At 41.8% G+C, this 19,546-nt stretch overlaps 3 protein-coding genes across 3 annotated transcripts; 2 read left to right on the top strand and 1 right to left on the bottom strand.

Moving 5' to 3' along the window:
- The first annotated feature begins 872 nt into the window (after positions 1–872).
- On the top strand, positions 873–4,988 carry LOC120294926 (magnesium transporter MRS2-1-like). The gene is given in 6 exon segments (XM_039315978.1): positions 873–1,743; positions 1,745–2,042; positions 3,079–3,207; positions 3,292–3,627; positions 3,724–3,771; positions 4,689–4,988. Coding segments are annotated over 6 exon segments (1,332 nt in total). The 5' UTR covers positions 873–1,453; the 3' UTR covers positions 4,920–4,988.
- Positions 4,989–6,334: 1,346 nt separating this feature from the next.
- LOC104450631 (lamin-like protein) lies at positions 6,335–7,727 on the top strand. Its single transcript, XM_010065277.3, has 2 exons — positions 6,335–6,733; positions 7,086–7,727. The coding sequence occupies exons 1-2, from the start codon at positions 6,559–6,561 to the stop codon at positions 7,439–7,441; spliced, it is 531 nt and encodes a 176-aa protein (XP_010063579.2). The 5' UTR covers positions 6,335–6,558; the 3' UTR covers positions 7,442–7,727.
- A 3,616-nt stretch (positions 7,728–11,343) lies between these two features.
- LOC104452259 (putative receptor-like protein kinase At1g80870) lies at positions 11,344–13,973 on the bottom strand. Its single transcript, XM_039315954.1, has one exon. It carries the CDS (start codon positions 13,781–13,783, stop codon positions 11,609–11,611), a length of 2,175 nt encoding a protein of 724 aa, XP_039171888.1. The 5' UTR covers positions 13,784–13,973; the 3' UTR covers positions 11,344–11,608.
- Between the last annotated feature and the right edge of the window lie 5,573 nt (positions 13,974–19,546).

Here is a 19,546-nt window from a genome sequence, read left to right as displayed (position 1 = left end):
CCGCCTGAGGAAGAGCCTAGTTCTCTCAGCTGAAGGTAAAGTTGCTCATCTTCACGCTTGCGTATTCGTGGGTTCAGCTCAAACCCAGTTTCGTCGCTGCCGTTTGTCTGCAATTCGATGTCGGTCCAGCTTATGGTAAGCGAGATGGGCTTTTCTATGTGCTCTTTCCAATGAAAATATCGAGCTTCTGGTGTCAAAAACTGATGAACCCATGTTGTGGAAGGGTACGAGCTTCAATGGTTGGCTGGGATGGCAGGAAAATTACTAGTTTTCATGTCGCGTTTTGGTTCTTTTTCGGTCCTTGTGAACATGGTGATGCGCCTTTTTGCTGGACAATAACGGCTTGGGAGTTAAATTTGCTGTTCTTGCTCCGTGATGATGGGAAGACTTTGGGAAGGATAAACTTATCTTGTCATAGAATGGGATTCGAATGTCTTTGCATATTCGGCTTTTGATCATTTTCTGTTGATGATCCAAATTCCAGAGAACCAAATAGGAAAGTTCTGACGTTTGAAAAGGATTATTGACGTATATATAAATGATGTTGCTGCAAGTTAAAACAGAAGTGTCTGGTAGTTTGCTAATCGAAAATACAAATGATTTGTGACCAAACATCATGAAAAGCTTCACTTCATTAATCTTGAGGTAGAAGTACAACGGTGTGGCACGATTGGCTGAACATGTGTTCTATTTACGAGCTTACCAAACCCATCGTTTTCATCTGACATTCATGGTCCATCGGTTGGCTGGACATTCATGACATAAAGATAGACAATTGAATGCAATTCAAAGACAATTAGAGCTATTTTTGAAACTAACTTTATATATTCTATCTGATAGATTAGATTTCCACTCGATACTCCTGATCAACATTGTGATCATCTAGGTTTTGGACTTAACTAACACAGGGAGGACTGCATAGAACCTCACTAATTTTGGTGAACTTTCTTATCTGCAAAGAGTAACGAACACAGAGTTATCCCTATTAGGTCTTCGATTTGTTTGCTATTTGATACACTGTCACTTTCCGGATATTACAGACAAATAATGCCTAAAAGCTGAAATGAAAGGAAATGGCAATATTTGCTATGGGCAATGACAAGGTGGTTGATGTCTGTCACTGGCATCAATTTCTCCTCACGCATGTAGAAAGACTCTAAGCATGTTGGCAGGGCTTTAACAATTCAAAGTCAGAGCTTCCAGATTCGTTGACATCTTCGCCTTTATCTTTCCTCACAAGTTAGGTGTTACCATCAGTAGGAGGAATTTCTGTATTAGTTCTCTTTGGTGGTTTAAGGAGGTTCTGAGTTGAAAGGACAATGTCAAGGTTTATACAAACACAGACAATCTGGCACTTAGATGTGCTAAAATGTAAAAATATTTCTGCTAGTTCCAATGTCAGTGATCTTATGCTTTTAATCTTTTGGTGTATTGCAGCATTTCAAGTTTATTCATGGCAGATCTCAAAGAACGCCTCCTCCCCCCAAGACCTGCGTCAGCTATTGACCTTAAAGAAGCATCTAACCGTTCATATGGGCATGGGCGTCAGCCTTTCCAAAGCATGGATGTTATAGGTCTTAAGAAACGAGGTCAAGGTCTTCGGTCATGGATTCGTGTTGATACCTCTGGGCATTCTGAGATCATTGAGGTTGACAAGTTCACAATGATGCGCCGTTGTGACCTTCCAGCCCGTGATTTGCGCCTGCTTGATCCGTTGTTTGTTTACCCCTCTACAATTCTCGGGAGAGAAGGCTATAGTTGCTAACTTAGAGCAAATTCGATGTATTATCACAGCAGATGAGGTTTTGCTTTTGAACTCCCTCGATAGTTATGTGTTGCAGTATGTGGTGGAGCTACAGCGACGGCTGACAACAGCTGGGGCAGGTGAGGTTTGGCAACCAGAAGGTGCAGATTTGAGCAGTAGGAGAGGAAGTAGAAACTTTGATGATTTGTTTGGCAACACTTCCCCGGATTATTTGCCTTTCGAGTTTCGGGCCCTTGAAGTTGCTTTAGAAACTGCTTGTACTTTTCTTGATTCTCAGGTTTGTGATATGATGATGTTAGGACCTAAATCCTATGCTTGTCAACTCTTTCATTTAATTCACAACTTCTAATTGTTACATGGCTTTGTTATCAATGACAGCATGCCTTTTAGGATTAGTGCACTCTTTACAAGTTTGGGTAATACATAGGGTGGACTTCTGTCTTATTTTTGCCTTGAGGGTGGAGTATGTCGAGAGGGAATGCTTGCGTTTTAGAGAAATTAATGAAACAATCCATTTAAGCATTTGTGACTCTCCTGAGACTTTTGCAGTCAGTTTGTAACGTCATGACTCGGTATCCTGAGTACGAAAATGTAGATATTGTACTTTCTAAGGTTTTGTTCATGATTCAGGCTGTACCTGGTACGAATTAATTTACTGACATGAAATTTATAGAACTTGTGAGGAAGTTGATTTTACCCAAATGTCCCATACTTGTCAAATGCTTGTGATTCTATCTCCTTCAATGTTGTAAGTGCATCTAGAAAGGGGTATGTATGTTTTAAAAATTTACTCGTTCAGTAATGTAAAGGCATTCAGGTAAAGGAATACTGTACATCTTTGCGATTTACAATTTCTTAAGCATTGCAATATTTGAACATATAGTTTTTATAGCTTTACTTAGACCCTCAACTGTGGTCATGGAAAATTTAGGTACATATCACATGGAAGGATACTTTTTGTGAAAAGCTGTCCCTCATGCAGTCTTTTCCTAGATTGTTGCCATTCTTGTGTATACATTCATGAATACTTTTAAAGAGAGCATTTTTATAATATGATGCTAATTGGTAGTTAAACTTTAAGTCTTGGCCCAAACATAGAAGAGTCCCCTAACCCACCCCCAAATTGGGAATTGGAGTACGGGTGATATGTAATGGGATCACTAAAAGGAAGGGTGAGATCAGTGGATGGACTACAATTTTAGAGTGGTTGATGCTTCTTACATATGAAAGTCGTGGTCACTTGTGTCGCCATATTCTCAATATTTTTTACAACTTTTTCTAATTAATGGCTGTGTTCTCAAATTTTTTTGAAGGCGGCAGAACTAGAAATTGAAGCTTATCCATTGCTGGATGAACTAACTTCGAAGATCAGTACATTAAATTTGGAGCGTGTTCGACGTTTGAAAAGCAGACTTGTGGCATTGACCAGGAGAGTTCAGAAGGTAGTCCCTGCTAATGTTTTGTGCTTGTCTTCATAATCTGACTACCTTTCCTTCTGCTCGCACTTATCGGCTGCACTGGTTTAGGTTAGGGATGAGATAGAACAGCTAATGGATGATGACGGAGACATGGCTGAGATGTATCTCACTGAGAAGAAACGGAGAGTGGAGTCATCGTACTATATTGATCAGTCTTCGATCGGCTACAGGTCCAATGATGTTGCACAATCCCTTTCTGCTCCTGTTTCTCCCATTTCTTCACCTCGTGATGGCCGAAAGCTTGAGAAGAGCCTAAGTATAGCGAGGAGCCGGCATGAGAGCATGAGGAGTTCAGAAAGCTCTACGGATAGAATAGAAGAGCTGGAGATGCTGTTGGAAGCTTATTTTGTTGTCATTGACAACACTTTAAATAAGTTGACTTCGGTATCCACTAGTCTCACTTTCTTTCTTTAAGTCTTCTTTCATTTATACTTGGTATAGAGGAAACATATTAATCACTTTGTTTGTTATGCATTTCAGCTGAAGGAGTACATTGATGACACAGAAGATTTCATTAACATTCAGCTGGTATGCCTGTTTCTTTATCTTCTGTTTGAATGATGATTTTCGTGACTTATGTCTTCTGGGGAAATTGGCTATGGGAGTTTAAAAATTCTAAAAAAAAATAGTTGCCAGGCAAAGTGTGTGTGTGTGTGGGGGGCTGACTCTGCCACATATAGCTTGGTGACAGTGTGGCTGCAATATATATATGTGTTGCTACTTATTTGTCATCGTTGCTACTGAGGCAAAGAAGAAAATGGATGTTGAAATTCTCTCTAACGTTTAACCTTAGAATGAATGCACTTAAAAGTTCATAAAACTAAGTGGACTTTTGCTAATGTTAGAAATTTACCTTTATGAAACTCACTAGAAGTTGCTATTCTATATATTCTCTACAGTTGTGTTTGCATAGATTTTTACTTTTTTCTTTTATTTAATTTAAAATATGTGATGGATGCATTTTGACGTATAACCTTAGAATGAATGCACTTAAAAGTTCATAAAACTAAGTGGACTTTTGCTAATGTTTGGAAATTTACCTTTATGAAACTCACTAGAATTTGCTATTCTACGGTTGTGTTTGTATAGATTTCTACTTTTTGCTTTTATTTAATTTCAAATATTGGATGGATGCATTTTGACTTTCTCTTGTCCCGAAACACTGAAAACTGTCACAGAATACTAGTTTTGACACTTAGAAACGTACATAATTGTTTTGTAATTTTTAAAATTTGGTAATATTTTCTATTTTGGCAGGAAAGCAAAATTTTGCTTATTGCTGTCTAAGAAGCTTAACCACACAGGATAGTTTAAGATAGAGCAGAGCAAGTTGGACATTCCTTTTTTCTTTCTCTCTACACTTCTGTTCTTTTTTCTCTTTCTACATGTTACGCTATTTCTTGGCTTGCTCGAAGATACTCTAATCACAGACCTTGTGCTTGCAGGACAATGTCCGAAACCAGCTGATACAATTTGAGCTGCTGCTGACAACTGCGACTTTCGTTGTTGCTATCTTCGGTGTGGTGGCGGGAATTTTTGGGATGAACTTCGACATCTCATTATTCGACAATGCCGATGCATTTCAGTGGGTCCTCATCATAACAGGAGGATGCCTTTTAGTCATTTTCAGTGCATTGGTGTGTTTCTACAGGTACAGGCGACTCATGCCTCTGTAATGTGTCGGGAATATCTAGATCCTTGGCGGATGGAATTCATCAATTGCTATTCTTTCGTATAGCTGCGCATTCCAGCCCTGTAGGTATGGCATGGAGGAAGAAGAAAAATGAGGAAAAATGGGTTCTCATCGTCAGTTCTTTCGATGTGAGCTCATACCAAAACTGCACAAAAAGAATGAACCTCAAAAGTACTTTGTGTTAAATGTAATGTCAAAGAGGAGGCTAAGAATGCGCGACTGTGGTCTTAAAGTTTTCAGTTCATACAGTCTCCAGCCGGTTAAGATCCGTTTGATCCGGGACTGCTGCTGTCGTGTTGGGCTCGATAGGTTCAACCGTGGTATTTGAAAGGGCGATAAAATGTTAGGAGTATCCTTTGGCAAGAGTAATTGGTTGTGCTTTCGAGGGACGATGGTCCAGCTACCTAATCAACCAGTACAAATAATTTGAAGCTCTGATTTGGTGGGTCTACTGGGTAAGTTTTGAAGAGCCCGTTAGGTGACCGTTGCCACCTTTGTGTGAGCTACTGCCTGCAATGTCTGCAGTATCTATGTTTTTACCTTTACTTCGCAGTTGCCCTACTTATGATGCTGTATACTTTAATCGATTCTGATAGATTAGGTATAGACATGCCCCATGGAGGGGGCCTTGTTTGGACCGCCGCCCGATGTCCATTTATTTAATGAGAAACCAGAGTGGAAACAGAACAGACATGCTCACACAAAGATAGAAATGCTACGCTGTCCTCGATGCGGCAACTAGGCCAACTACGCAAATGTCGGAGAGAAGCATAAGCTGGTGTAAAGCTTGTGTCGCATGGTGCATTTAGGCAAGCGCAATAATTTGTTTCGAAAGATTTATTTTGGGCACTCCCATACATTTCGATTTCAATCGAGGACAATTCGTGTCAAGATGTCACGGAAATGGGAACTGAAACATCAGATGGCGTGCTTTCCACGAGCATCGATCCCGAAACACTTATCGGATAAACAATTAGTTAAGCGGTATATGCAACTGCAAACCTGACTGAAATCATGTAAGTTGGCCCAATGCCGATTTCTTGTTTCCCTTTCTTCTCGTTCTTTTTCCTTGACAAGAATGGTCCCACCACAGTAATTATGCTGTCGTTCTCGTCGCTACTGTTGTTTTTTTCTTTTTCTTTTTCTTTTATAGGGGTGCATGTCCTACGACGACAATTGAATGCGGAGAGCGGCGTGCAATCAATCAATTAGCTTTATAATGGGCTTTCTGTGCGATTCGACATAACGAGGTCACGACCAAAATAAAAGACATAACGAGGTCAGAGTAAGGTGCGGTTTTTGATTTATTGATCTCCAACTTTAATTTGAAATGAGGAGGGAGAACATCATGGATTTCCCCATACAACACACAACGCCAGCAATAATCTGAGCCTAACAGAAAAAAGGGGTTGGTCCCTCCTCCCTCTTCAAAATTTCTTGGACCCAATATATTAACGCCATGCTCTGTTCTGCTCTGCTCCACAGTACACAGTCAAGGGGGCGTGTGAGTATTCAAAGTGGAAGCTGCTCCCCCGCCCTGTAGCGGTGACTCAAATAGGAAAAGGGCATCTTCGAGACTCATCCTCATCACCCCACCCACCAACCAACGAGAGTGTCCTCCCATGGCCACCCCATCCAACCCCATCATCCTCCTCCTCCTCTTCGTTCTCGCTGCCGCCGCCATGTCCCCGGCCACCGCCACCGACCACATTGTCGGCGCCAACCGCGGATGGAACCCGGGCATCAACTACACCCTCTGGGCCAACAACAACACCTTCTACGTCGGCGACCTCATCTGTACTCTCTCTCTCTCTCTCCACGCATTTCTCTGTACACTTCACTTGAAGCAGCTAGATCTGTATTCCAAAACCCATTTCTTCTTGTTTTCTTTTCAGCTTCTTGAAGGCAAAGTACCTTCTCTGCTGTCATTGCATTTTTTGCCTTTTGTCTTTTTTTTTTCATAAAGGATCTGGTCTTGATCTGATTCAGAACAAAAAAGATGGAAACTTCCTACCGATTCACCCGTTTTGAACCAAGATATATGTACAGGACACAGAAGTGATTAATGCCGTGAATTTCTTAACCTTTTGCCTTCTCTCTCGTGGAAAAAGCTGACTCCTTTTCTATGATGCTCGAAACGATTGAGCAGCGTTTAGGTACCAGAAGAACCAGTACAACGTGTTCGAAGTGAACCGGACGGGCTACGACAACTGCACGACCGAAGGAGCCATCGGCAATTGGAGCAGCGGCAAGGACTTCATCCTGCTCAACAAGGCCAAGCGGTACTTCTTCATCTGCGGGAACGGCCAGTGCTTCAACGGCATGAAGGTCTCCGTCCTCGTCCACCCCCTGCCCCCTCCGCCGTCCGCCTCCGTCTCCGCCGGCAATTCGTCCTCCGCTTCCGCCGATCACAGGGTCCTCGGAAACGGGTCCCTGGGTTCTCGGGTTCTCGTTGCTCTCGTGGGGTCGGTTTGGATAGGGATAGGATCTGGATGGTTCTTCTAGGGGGATAGAGATGTTCCCCTCTCTCTCTCTCTCTCTCTCTCTCTCTATCTCTATCTGGGTCTTGTCCTGTGTGATGGGAGGTTTATGACTGCTTAATTATCTTTTCGTTTTGGTTAAACCTGGCTTATGATTTCCGGAATTGGAGCTTGGCCTGCTAATTTGCCCACTTATCTATAGGCTATAGCTATGAATTAGAAATAGGCTTTTAGCTATCTTGTCCATGAAATTCAGTCGTTCCATTGCAGAAAAAGCAAGGTTTATTCTTTTAATTCATTTGGAGCACCAATCCCTCGTTGTACTGCATAAAGCTGCCTCTACCCTCTGACACTACTTTTATCTCCTTCTTTCACGACAACTTCTTAAAATTTTTGAAAAATTTCTTCTTCATTTTTAATTTCATGTGCATAAACTGATGGACTTTTAGCTAGGATACCTTCTATTGAGGCGCGCTTTTGATCCATGCAATAGCAACATTGCTAGTGTTGTTTGAAAAACTCATTTAATGTTAAACCACACATTTGTCCTATTTCTATACTTTTGAAAGTTCAAAGTCGGTGTGGCGACAATATCAAAAGAGCACGTGAAAATTGTATAATTTAATGGTCCAGGTGATTTCCGTGTACATGATTCGAGCATATTTAAGGGTGCGTTTGGGAGGACCTTCGAGGAAAGTTCTTGAGAAAATATAAAGATCTTTGAGTCAAAGGGATTTTTGAAAATGTAAATTGTGTTTGGTAAATCGTATTTATAAAAGTCCATTGTAAAGTATGTTTGAGCAAAATAATGTTTGAACAAATTAACTGTGCAAAAGACTTTTATCATTAAAGAAAAGGAAAAAAAAAAAGAGAATTGGCTGGTTACTGCCAGTGAGGGGTAGGCGGTCTAGCGAGAGTTTGACGTGGGGCGAGGCGGTCGGCGGGTCCCCGCAACCCGGATCGGCGGCCGGCGACCTCCGCACGGAGGTCGCGACGCGGCGGGTCGCATGACCTTCCGCATGGAGGTCGCCGGGGCCGCTCGATCTGGTTGCGGCGACCTCGATCGCAACCAAATTGTTGCGACTAGATCGCGCGATCCTGATCGCTCGATTTGGGTCGTTGAAGGTCGTGTGGCCCAGATCTGGGTCGCGGTGACCTCCGATGACCCAGATTTGTGCGCGATTTGGGTCGCCGGAGGTCACGCGGCGTAGATCTGGGTCACGGAGACCTCGGTGACCCAGAACTGCCAGGGGTTGTAGCGTCGCCGAGGTTGCAGTGGTCGCGCTACCTTACTGCGACCCAGATGTGGGTGGTTGCCGGGGGTTGCAGCGGTCGCGGCGACGCAACTCGCAGGGGTTGTCGAGGTCACGCGACTGGCCACCGACGATCATCGTGACACATCGGCCCCTTGCCGCCTCTGTCAGCTTGTCATCGGCCCCTCACAACTCGACGCAACTTCGCCGGTCAACCTCAACGAAGAAGAAGGTGAATAGTTACGAGGACAAAACCGAAAAAACAAAATGTTAACGAGGATATTTATGGAAGAAAACTTTTTGTCTTAACTCCAAGGCAGCCCCAACTTGCCTTGGGAAGGCTTGCCTTTCCCAAAGGCAAGTAAAAAAAATCTTCCCAAACACTCTCTTCTTGACCCGAAGGCCTTTAGCCCCCTAAAGATCCTTTGGAAAGCAGTTCCCAAATGGCCTAATATTATGTCTTTCAATTTTGTGCTTCTTGGACCGGCGCCACTCAAGCCCGACTCTTTAGCCCAGCAAAAGGACTTCTTGGCCCACTACAGGCCCAGCTCTTGCCATTGATAGGGTGTAAGAGCAGCAAAGGCACAGCATCACATTTGCCAGTTGCATGTGTTCTGCTTCTTTAGCCTCTCTGCCTACCCCCTTATTCAAGAAACAAAAGAATGGCACCAACATTGCACTGCAGCTACCTCGGAATGATTGCAATAAACTATCGGCTCACCTCATAGAAGGCCCAGTCGAACATGCATAATAGATCCTCAAGCTTTAGTCAGTGCCCAGATTTCAAAATGCTGCTCTGAGAAGGCTTTTACATTGCCTTTGTTCTGCTCGTGCTTAGTTTGTGCCACCTCCCTATCTTTCATTAATTAAGCAATCTGCCTACCGTTCTGAAGGAGGGCCTTGCATTGCCTTTCTCCGCACATGGGGTCGCATTACCTCTCGCATCCTCGTAAGTCTGATGAAGCAGCAAGGTCTGCGTTCAGTTCGCTAGCTGCTCGTTGGCCTCTCACGTTTTCAAAGCTACGCTGCTGGGTGTGGCATGGGCTGTTCTGTTGTGGTGCATCCACGTTCCAACATGCCAGCCCGATCCGAGAAGCCACTTAGTAGTTCCACCATATAAATCCGTAGATATCAGCTGTGCATTTCTTAAAGGCATTGCCATGACCGACCATATTTATATGTAAAGGACCGAAAAAACGCTTAGCTTTTGAAACTCGTCATTCACCTTCGGCAAGATGGACATTGCCGTCATCAGAACTGTTTTGCAAAATGTAGACTTCGGTGAGACAATTATAGTTGGTCGAACCACATTGCATTTATCTTTACTACAGGTTTTCGCTTTTAATTCTCTGGTCATGTACTGATACAGCAAAGTCTCATTTTTCTGGGTACACATGGGGATTGTTGTCATAGAGAATCCATTGGACGATATCCAGTACAATCTCTTCTGGAACTCGAGACCTGATAGAGGTTCTTTTGTCCCTTATTTTCCTTAATCCTTTCAGTAACTTGAATTCTAATACAGGTTCTTTGATGGAAATGAGTTTCTTTTTGTTCTCTAAAATGACCTCCAAGGAAAAAGTTTTAGCAAAAATAAACTAAGTGAACTGAAATAGGTAGTGCAGTGCGGCAGTGAACCACGTACATAGAGTGAAAAGAGAGAGTGAGCGGGAGATGTGTTTGTTCTCCTATTATTTAATCCCTGAAGGAAGAAATGCTCTTTAAAAAGGCATGCCGTTCTCAAAAGCATGAGCATGTTTCAAGTTGCGGTGACAAAATTGCCAATCCTTAAAAGCAAGCATACGGACAATTATCAACTGTTTTCCAGTTTTAAGCAAAACTTACTGTTCCTAAAAGCTCTGCTAATGCTAAGAGGCCTCACTCGCAAAATAAAATACCCCCAGTTTAGTTAGACTCCCGTGTCACTGCCATTCATCCTGCATACCTGCATTCTGAGCCCAAAGATTGATTCCTTTCTTCCTTCAGGAAAAAGAACTTGGGCCGAAAATTTAGGTGAGCACTTTTATTTTCTTTTGGCTACCAACAACTTTATACTCTGTAATCCAAAGTCATGAGGATTGGAGGATGATAGGGTTCGGCTCCCGTGTGCCCTCATATAAAATTTAGTATTGATAGCTTTCACACGTGATTACCATTCATCCAATTCTTAACAAGTCCAGATGCTCGATGTTAGTAGCCGACATTGTATCTTTCTCGCGAAACAAAAATGAGAAATTTGTGTATGATAGAGCCCCCTCCCTGATCCTCACCTAGCTGTAAGTCTAGTGCGCTGGGATGCCCTTTATAGACAGTTTAATTTTGCCCTTAAGAGTCTCTTTTCAGCAACATCAAAATTTATGACTAGGAAGTGTATGAACTAAATGGAAGCACCCTCCATCTGCTAAGTGTATGTTGGTCCTGGGTGTACAAGTGCACGCTCAACCATTTCCATTGACAAAGGGAGAACTGAGATCTTCTGTTTCCTAACCATACCAAAAGAGAACAGCAATAAAAAGGACGGTTGATTTAGAGATTTAATCTACTCCTAGAAGGGCTTCTTACCATTTACCACTGCCTTCAAGTATGGTCCAAAGAAGGATGGCATTTTTAACATTTCAGGAGCAACATATGGAGAACTTTTTTACTGGAAATAGATTCAACTGAATCAACTGCATCTCTCAACCATCATGTCCAATTGAAGTTCTTAACAATCTTGGTATCCAGAATTTGAGATTGAGACTATAATTATGTTCGTCCAGCATACAATGCAGATCGAGAATGATGGTGGCAAAACAGAAGGCCACAGACTTTGCAGCCACTGAAATAGAAAAAGAAACTAGAATCCTATTGAAGTGTACACGATACAGGGTTAAACTCAATGCTTATGTACATCGAAAGTGATTTGATCAACTCAGAATATCTAACTTCAGGTCAAACCTTTACTCTGCATTAGTTTTCGGTTTCCTCCTTGATCTGCCAATCAGTTTTGCCGGTGGTGATGGAGAGAACTCAAACGGCAGCGGTGGGAGATCCATCTCCCCTTTCAATATCTTAACTATATCTCCTATGTCTGGCCGCAACTCCGGGATCTTCTGTAAGCAAATTAACGCCAAGTTAATGCACAAGCTAGCTTGGTCCTTGTTATACTTGCCTTTTAACCTCTCATCCACAAGCTCTAAAATTTCTCCAGTCTGAGCTAAGTGTCGACACCAGCTTACTAAATTTGCTTTCTCCAACTTCATTGGCGAGGCAAGAACATGCAACGGTCTTCTCCCGGACACAATGACTAGGATTAACACCCCAAGGCTGTATACATCAGCCTTCTCAATCAAGTATCCACAACCTCCATACTCTGGGGCAATATAACATAAAGTTCCTCTCATGCTTGTCGTGCTGCTTAGCTCGCGGCTGAAAAGATCTCCACTCCAAATATCGCTGCCATTAGAATGAGCATTCTTCTTCCTCAGCCCCCTTCTAAAACTAAACTCCCCATTTGTGTCAGCATCATGCCGGTTTTGTTCCCCTCCAAACTTTTTCCTTTGACAGATGTAAAAACGCCTACCGAGACCAAAATGCGGCAATTTAAAGCCTTTCTTCCACTTCATTTTGAGATGTTTCAACTTACTACGCTTCCTCCTAATATCAGCTGTGTGCTCCTCTTTCCACCAGTCTTGCATCTTTCTGTGTGTCTTTTGACAGGGATGCCTTCCATTTGCATCTTTCTTCTCACGTTCCTTATCAGGATGTTGTTGATTCCCAACTTCTCGAACACGGGTTTCATTCGCATCCTCTAATTTATCTAATGGCAACGATGAATTATTTATGTCACTCTTTCCAGGAATGTTCTTTCTGTCATCATACCAATCTGGATCGGTTGGGCAAATTTGGCTGCCAATCCATTCCATGACATAGTCTTTACTGCATAGTTCACCACTTCCGTCCTGTCTCCACCACCAATCCTTACCCCACTGTTTTGAACCCGGCAGATCATCGGCAACCACAGAAGCAATGAAATTCACATCATTTCCAGGATGATGAAAGCTGTTGAACTCACCATCATAAGGAACAAACTTCTTGTTCCACTCATCAGAAGCAACATCAACAACTGAGACTTCCTTGCCCTTTCCATTTCCTCCTTTGAGATCACTCTCAGTCCCAATGCTAGCATTATAACTAACAGAGTTCAAGTTCAGAGCTTTCACAGTATAACATGTCCTACTATTCTTTGACGAAGAAGAAGCTTGCAAAGCAAGGGCAAAATCTACCTCAGGCACGCACTCCGCTTGTTCAACTGGAGTAGCAATAGCTGGAGTCTCTGCAGTCAGAGTTCCTGACAGCTCTTGGCTCTTCCATAAATCCTGACTCTTGCCTAAGTCCTGGCTGAACATATCCACCCCATACTCGCCCTCGATTTTCATTCTCGACAAGCCGAAATCCGAAACCTTGGCCCGGAGTTCCGAGTCGAGCAGGACATTACTCGGCTTAACATCTCCATGAATCACAGGTGGATCACAACCAAGATGCAAGAATTCCAGGGCTCTTGCAACATCCAGTATAATGGCAAACCTCCTCTCCCAACTCAAGCTCGAACTCGAGTCGCCTTCTCCGAAAAGCAGCTCCTGCAAACTCCGGTTTGGCATATACTCGTACACAAGTATCCTCTTATTTTTCTCCACACAGTACCCCAACAGATTGATCAGGAATGGTGATCTAAGCCCACCGAGAATCTGCAACTCATTCTGGAACTCCCTCTCTGTCTCTAGTGACATGGCATCGAGTCTCTTCACAGCAACTAACTTGCCGTCCTTCAATACCCCCTTAAAGACAGTACCAGACCCGCCTTTCCCAATCATGTTGGCCTCATCAAAGTCCGAGGTAGCAGATTTCAGCTCCTTGTAAGAGAACCTCTCGATCTTGAGAGGAGCACTGGAGTCAAACGGGATTGTTCTTGGCCCGTTCGCAATGGAGTGATAAAAATGGTAGAGCAAGTAGAGGATGGTCAAGATGATGACCAGAGAGGATGATATTGTCAGGACTAAGAACAGGACTTCGTTTCTATTGAAGGAACTGGGTCCGGCAAGGCCTGGGCTTGGAGGGAAGGATCTTGAAGGCATGCTGAGCTTTGATTCTTCTGGTACTTGGGTTCTTCAGGGTTTATGACATTTCTGTTCTTGCAAATAAGCGGTGAAGGAAAAGGTTGAGGGTGGTGGTGGTAGTGGATGAAGATTTTAGGATTCCATCCCTGCATTTGTGCCCTCTGTGGGGTATCCAAGGGAGGTTGCTTTACAGTTGGATAATCATATGAGAGATGATCCACTATGTTGTGTTTGGGATTTTTCATGTATTTTGATAATGGGATTAGTGATTGGGAAGTGACGGTTAGAGAAAGAAAAAAAAAAAAAAAAAAGGTGGAGTGGAGGGCCCCTAGGTGCTTTTGACTAAAGAGAGTATTTTTTGCAGGAAATATGTCCGTGGAAGGCAGAGGAGATGGAGAGAAGATGGAATAGAGCGAATATGAAAAGGAGATGCTCACCATTAGTACACTTGTCACATGCCATGTTGATGTATATGGAATGTCGACTAGATTGATCACCCTGCGTCATGTATCGAACCCCACAAAAAGCGCGTACGAATTTCATATTATTATGTATATAATAATTGATTCTGCTGATCACGTTCCCATAGAAGAGTTTCCAGTGTGAAGAGATGTTTACAGTTCATACATACATGGGGGAATTTACGCCCTTCAGAATTACTGCATGCAAGGGGAATCCTGCTCGGTCACTTTTCTGTCCCTTTCTTCGTTCGGTCCTTGTTTGTTCTTTATCTGGATCTGCAAATCTCTAATTTGGTCCCGGTTTGTTTAATCTCTGGCTGCAGTTCTCTCTACTTTTTTACCCCATAAGTCACAAAGCTGCGAATAAGGCACCTTTCTCTTTGCTTATTCATCACTTTATGCATAATGTCGCGTGATGTTTTAACAGAAGAATGTTGGACTTGAGTGCTACATCCATTGTTACCCGTTTTTACTGTGGGGGAGTATTATCTATGTCCTGTCAAACTACAAAAACCCTTTTTTGCCATTGTTGTTCTTTGCTCAGTGCTTTCTTTTTTCTTTTTTATTTTCAGGCATGAGGCTGTTTCCATTTCATTCCATAAAAAGAAGATACCACCGAGGACAGAGCCATGGCCTTTATGGGTGCAATGTTGCTGTTGTGATAATAGCGTCTCTGGTGCACACGCCCTGCTTTTTCTCTCTCTTTTCTCATCAACACCATTGCTATCATTACAGTGAATAAAATCCGGAAAGATTTGAGGGAAACAAATCAAGATTCAAGTAGTGAGCAGAAGGTTGAACATGGGTGGTGGGGGAGAGGAGAAAAGGTGGTGAACAATGAGTATAAATACATGAACAGAGAATCTAAATTAGGTAAGAAACCTATATAGATAAAGATCCAAGATAGTCAAATTTGTCCTCTCTCAGTATTTTGTCTTCATTCTTGCAAACCCAACGTGCCCTTCTCTGCAAATTGGCTTTTTTTATTGTCTTCAAGGCTTTACTCATACCACCTGAGTTCTCTACGTTCTCTTGCATACACCATGCCAGTTGATGCCACCACACTCGCTTTTTACTCTTCCAAGTGACTAAATTAGCCCAATCTGCATCGGTGAACACCTCAATTTCCAGGATGTCCATGTTTTCAAACATTAGACCCTTACCAGGACTTCCCTTCAAGTAGCGTAAAATTCTATATACCGCTTCAAAATGCCTTGGCCACGGTGAGTGCATGAGCCCCGACTCACCATACTTACAGCAAACGATATATCAGGTCGAGTATGAGATAAGTAAATAAGTCGACCAACAAGCCTTTGATACCTTTCTCGGTCTATTACTTCTTCAGCCTTGGCAAGTTCAAGCTTCATATTTGGTTCCACGGGGGTCTCTGCTGCTTTACATCCTAATAGACCTGTCTCTTTAAGCAGATCAAGAACATATTTGCGTTGGTTTATAAAAATGCCCTTTTTGGATCTCGCAAATTCTATTCCAAGAAAATATTTCAAGGCACCCAAATCCTTAACTTCAAACTCCTCAGCCAACTTCCCTTGCAAGCTTTTCAACTCAACTTTGTCATCACCAGTTAATATTATATCATCAACATAGACGATTAGAATTGCACGCTTACCTTCCTTTGAGTGTTTATAGAATAGAGTGTGGTCTCCTTGACTTTGGTGATAGCCAAATCTTTTAACCACCTTCCCGAATCGTTCAAACCACGCTCTTGGAGATTGTTTAAGTCCATACAACGACTTTTTTTAATCTGCAAACTTTGCCTTCAGTTTCTGCAAAACCTGGTGGTAAACTCATAAACACTTCTTCCTCCAAGTCACCATTCAAGAATGCATTCTTCACGTCTAAGCGATGTAAGGGCCAATCAAATGTAGCAGCCAAAGATAGTAAAATTCGAACAGAATTTATCTTGGCAACTGGGGCAAAAGTCTCCCGATAGTCTACTCCATAAGTCTACGAGTGAACCCCTTTGCCACTAACCTTGCTTTATACCGCTCAACACTCCCATCGGGTTTACATTTTACAGTAAATACCCATTTACAGCCAACGATCTTTTTTCTTCTGGTGTATCAACCAACTCCCATGTGCCATTCTTCTTAAGTGCAAGCATTTCATCCTCAACAGCCATCTTCCACTTTGGATCCTTCAAAGCTTCATGGATATTTCTAGGAATAGATATGTGAGACAGATTTGACACAAATGCTCTATGATGATGAGATAACTTTTGGAATGACACATGTTTTGATATAGGATGCTTAGTACATGATCTAACTCCTTTTCTAAGAGCTATAGGCATATCAAGATTAGAAGCATTAGTATCAGAATTTAAGATAGGAATGGAGGAAAAGAGTACTACTAGGATCACGATGTGAAGGCAAGAGATCATCTCTCGGGGTTGTAGACGGATGAGGCTCCAGGACAAAGTTCTGATCTGCAATATTTTGAAGAGTTTTCCTTCTAGTATAAACCTGAAGCTCGGGCTTATTGATCACATTGTGATCTTGAACTTTTTCTCCCCCTATCTTTGACACATCAAGATTTCAGTGGTGTTTTCGAAGATTCAAACAAAGGATTAGGAAGGACAGGAGAGTTAATCTCTTCACTAACTTCGCCATTCTCCCCCTGAAGAGATTTGTTAGAAAAAACGGTTTGTGACTCGATAAATGTTACATCCATAGTGATATGAGTTTTACCAGTATGTGGATTGTAACACTTGTAACCTCTTTGATTAGGTGCATACCCTATAAACACACACTTTTCAGCCCGAGGATCTAATTTAGATCGACACGAATTGGGAGATGGACAAATGTAGTGCAACCAAACACCCTTAGAGGAATATCAGAAAAATACGAGCTGTGGGGTACACTTTTTTGAAACAATTTAAAGGGAGTAGTGTAATTTAATACCCGAGTAGGCAACCTATTAATTAGATAAGATGCTGTTAGCACAGCTTCCCCATAAGTATTTAGGTACATGCATTGAAAAAGAGAGCACGCGATACTTCAAGGAGATGGCGATTTTGCGTTCAGCAATACCATTCTGTTGGGGTGTAGTTCGGCAAGTTGACTGGTGAATGATGCCTTTTTCTGTCAAAAAACTCCCCAAAAATTGGTTATAATATTCAGTACCATTATCAGTACGAAGAATACTAATAGTAGTACGGAATTGAGTCATAACCATTTGATAAAATTTTTTGAACAATGACTCAACTTCAGATTTGGCGCTCATCAAGTATGTCCAACATAAACGGGTATGATCATCTATAAAAGTAACAAACCATCGTTTTCCGGTTTTTGTTGACATGGGTGAAGGACCCCAAACATCACTATGGATTAAGTAAAAGGAGATGATGCACGATACTGTTTTGGATTATAATGAGTACGATGACTTTTAGAAAAAGACAATTGTCACAATGTAGTGAAGAAACATCCACATCTTTGAACAAATGAGAAAACAAATGTTTCAAATATCTAAAGCTAGGATGGCCTAATCTATGATGCCAAACCATTATTTGTTCTTGAACAGGGGAAGAACTGAAAGTTCCATACGCCTGAGCTTTTTTATTAGAGACAAACTCTTCAAAATAGTAAAGACCATCCCTCATCCTAGCATTGCCAATCGTCTTCCCCGAGATCTGATCCTGAAACTCACAATGGGAAGCAAAAAAGACAACACGGCAATTAGACTCTTTAGAAAGTTTACTAACAGACAAGAGGCTGCAGGCTAACTTCATCAAACTCATCTCTAAGCCCTGCTAGGAAAGCATAAATACGTTCTGCTTCTACAATTTTCCTGTATCGATTACCATCTTCAATACACATCCACTCATGATCATTGAATACATCCAATTCTGCCACAAACGTTTCAAGGAGTGAAAGTATTTTGTGACAGTTTCCTCTCCTTGTCGCATCTTCCCTAGCTTCAAGGTTAACTCGTAGATTTGAGATTGATTACCCAAATCTGAATACATCTCACACACCGCATCCCAGAGTTCCTTTGCGGGATAATTTGCACCAATATCTTCTTCCATGGAGTTGGTCAGCCACGTCATAATCGCTGAATTCTCTGCATCCCAGACAGCCCAAGTGGGGTCATCTGTCGCAGGTTCTGCATTATCTCCAGTCAGATAGCCACTTTTTCCTCTACCCCGTATATACATTCGAACGGATTGAGACCACCGAAAAAAATTATCACCATTCAGCTTTATGGAAGTGATCTGAATGGGATGAGCTTCGGTGGATTTTGTAAGAAGTGATGGAGGGTTAGATTGGGTGGTTGATGATTCGTCCGACATAGTGATCGAACGAAAGAAAAAAAAAATTACTCGAGGTGAATAGATGAAGGACCTTTGGGCTCTGATACCATGAAGAAAAGAATCTGTTTTCTTATCTCTCATAGAGTGATTACAATGAGTATAAATACATGAACAGAGAATCTAAATTAGGTAAGAAACCTATATAGATAAAGATCCTAAGTTGCCTCTAATATCTATCAATATCTAATTTACAGCAATCAGAATAAAAACAAATCACATAATATCACGTAATATAATCACGTAATATAATCAGGGAGAAATTCTAGAAGATTTCCTAATACATTCCAACACAAGGGCTTACAGGAGATTGTCCTTTTCTTTTTGATTTTCACTGACATGATGATATATGTTTCCTTGAAGACCACACCCGTTTGGCGTTGTATTTTCAGAATGTTTATTTTGTTCTTTCATCATAAATATAATTGAATCGTTATTTTTGGCGTTCGTTTCTTTTGCCCATTTTACTGGTGACATTCTTCCCCTCACTTTTCTTCAGATAATTGCTGCAGCTGGGAGCAGCATGATGTGCTTGCTCACCTAACAAACGAAAAAAGCAGAGGAAAAAAGCTGAGCTAATAGACAGCAATCGTGATGAAAGGAAGTAGCCTTTTTGACCTTTCCGGGTCGCTCACGTTCACTTTCACTTCCGGTGGTAATCATTATCCACTCCCGCAGTTTCGAATCTTATTCACAACCCTATTCACATCTCAGGCCATTACCTGACTCGCCAATGGAAGACAGCGCAATGTCTGTCTATCCCAATGAACAATTAGAGGCTTTCGACTTTGGATCAAAATGCATTTTCTATTGTAATATGCAGAAGAGACTCATCACCCATGATGATAATGCATGTTAAAAAATAATCTTTGTCATAATCAACTCCATTTGTTTTGCGAGAAAATAAATGATTTGGAAAAAAAATTTACATTTTCATTATCTATAATAGTTTATTTCTTAATATTTCCGTGGATAACAAAATTATTTTTTGTTTAT

This window comes from Eucalyptus grandis, chromosome 6 (genome assembly GCF_016545825.1).
Source record: "Eucalyptus grandis isolate ANBG69807.140 chromosome 6, ASM1654582v1, whole genome shotgun sequence".
NCBI lineage: Eukaryota > Viridiplantae > Streptophyta > Magnoliopsida > Myrtales > Myrtaceae > Eucalyptus > Eucalyptus grandis.
Note: the sequence above shows the minus strand (reverse complement) of the source record. Positions and strands in the feature narration are given on the sequence as shown.

Coding starts and splice junctions, on each gene's coding strand:
- LOC104452259 (XM_039315954.1), bottom strand. CDS start 13,783: ATGCCTTCAAGATCCTTCCCTCCAAGCCCAGGCCTTGCCGGACCCAGT.
- LOC104450631 (XM_010065277.3), top strand. CDS start 6,559: ATGGCCACCCCATCCAACCCCATCATCCTCCTCCTCCTCTTCGTTCTC. Junction 6,734..7,085: donor CTACGTCGGCGACCTCATCT/GTACTCTCTCTC, acceptor ACGATTGAGCAG/CGTTTAGGTACCAGAAGAAC.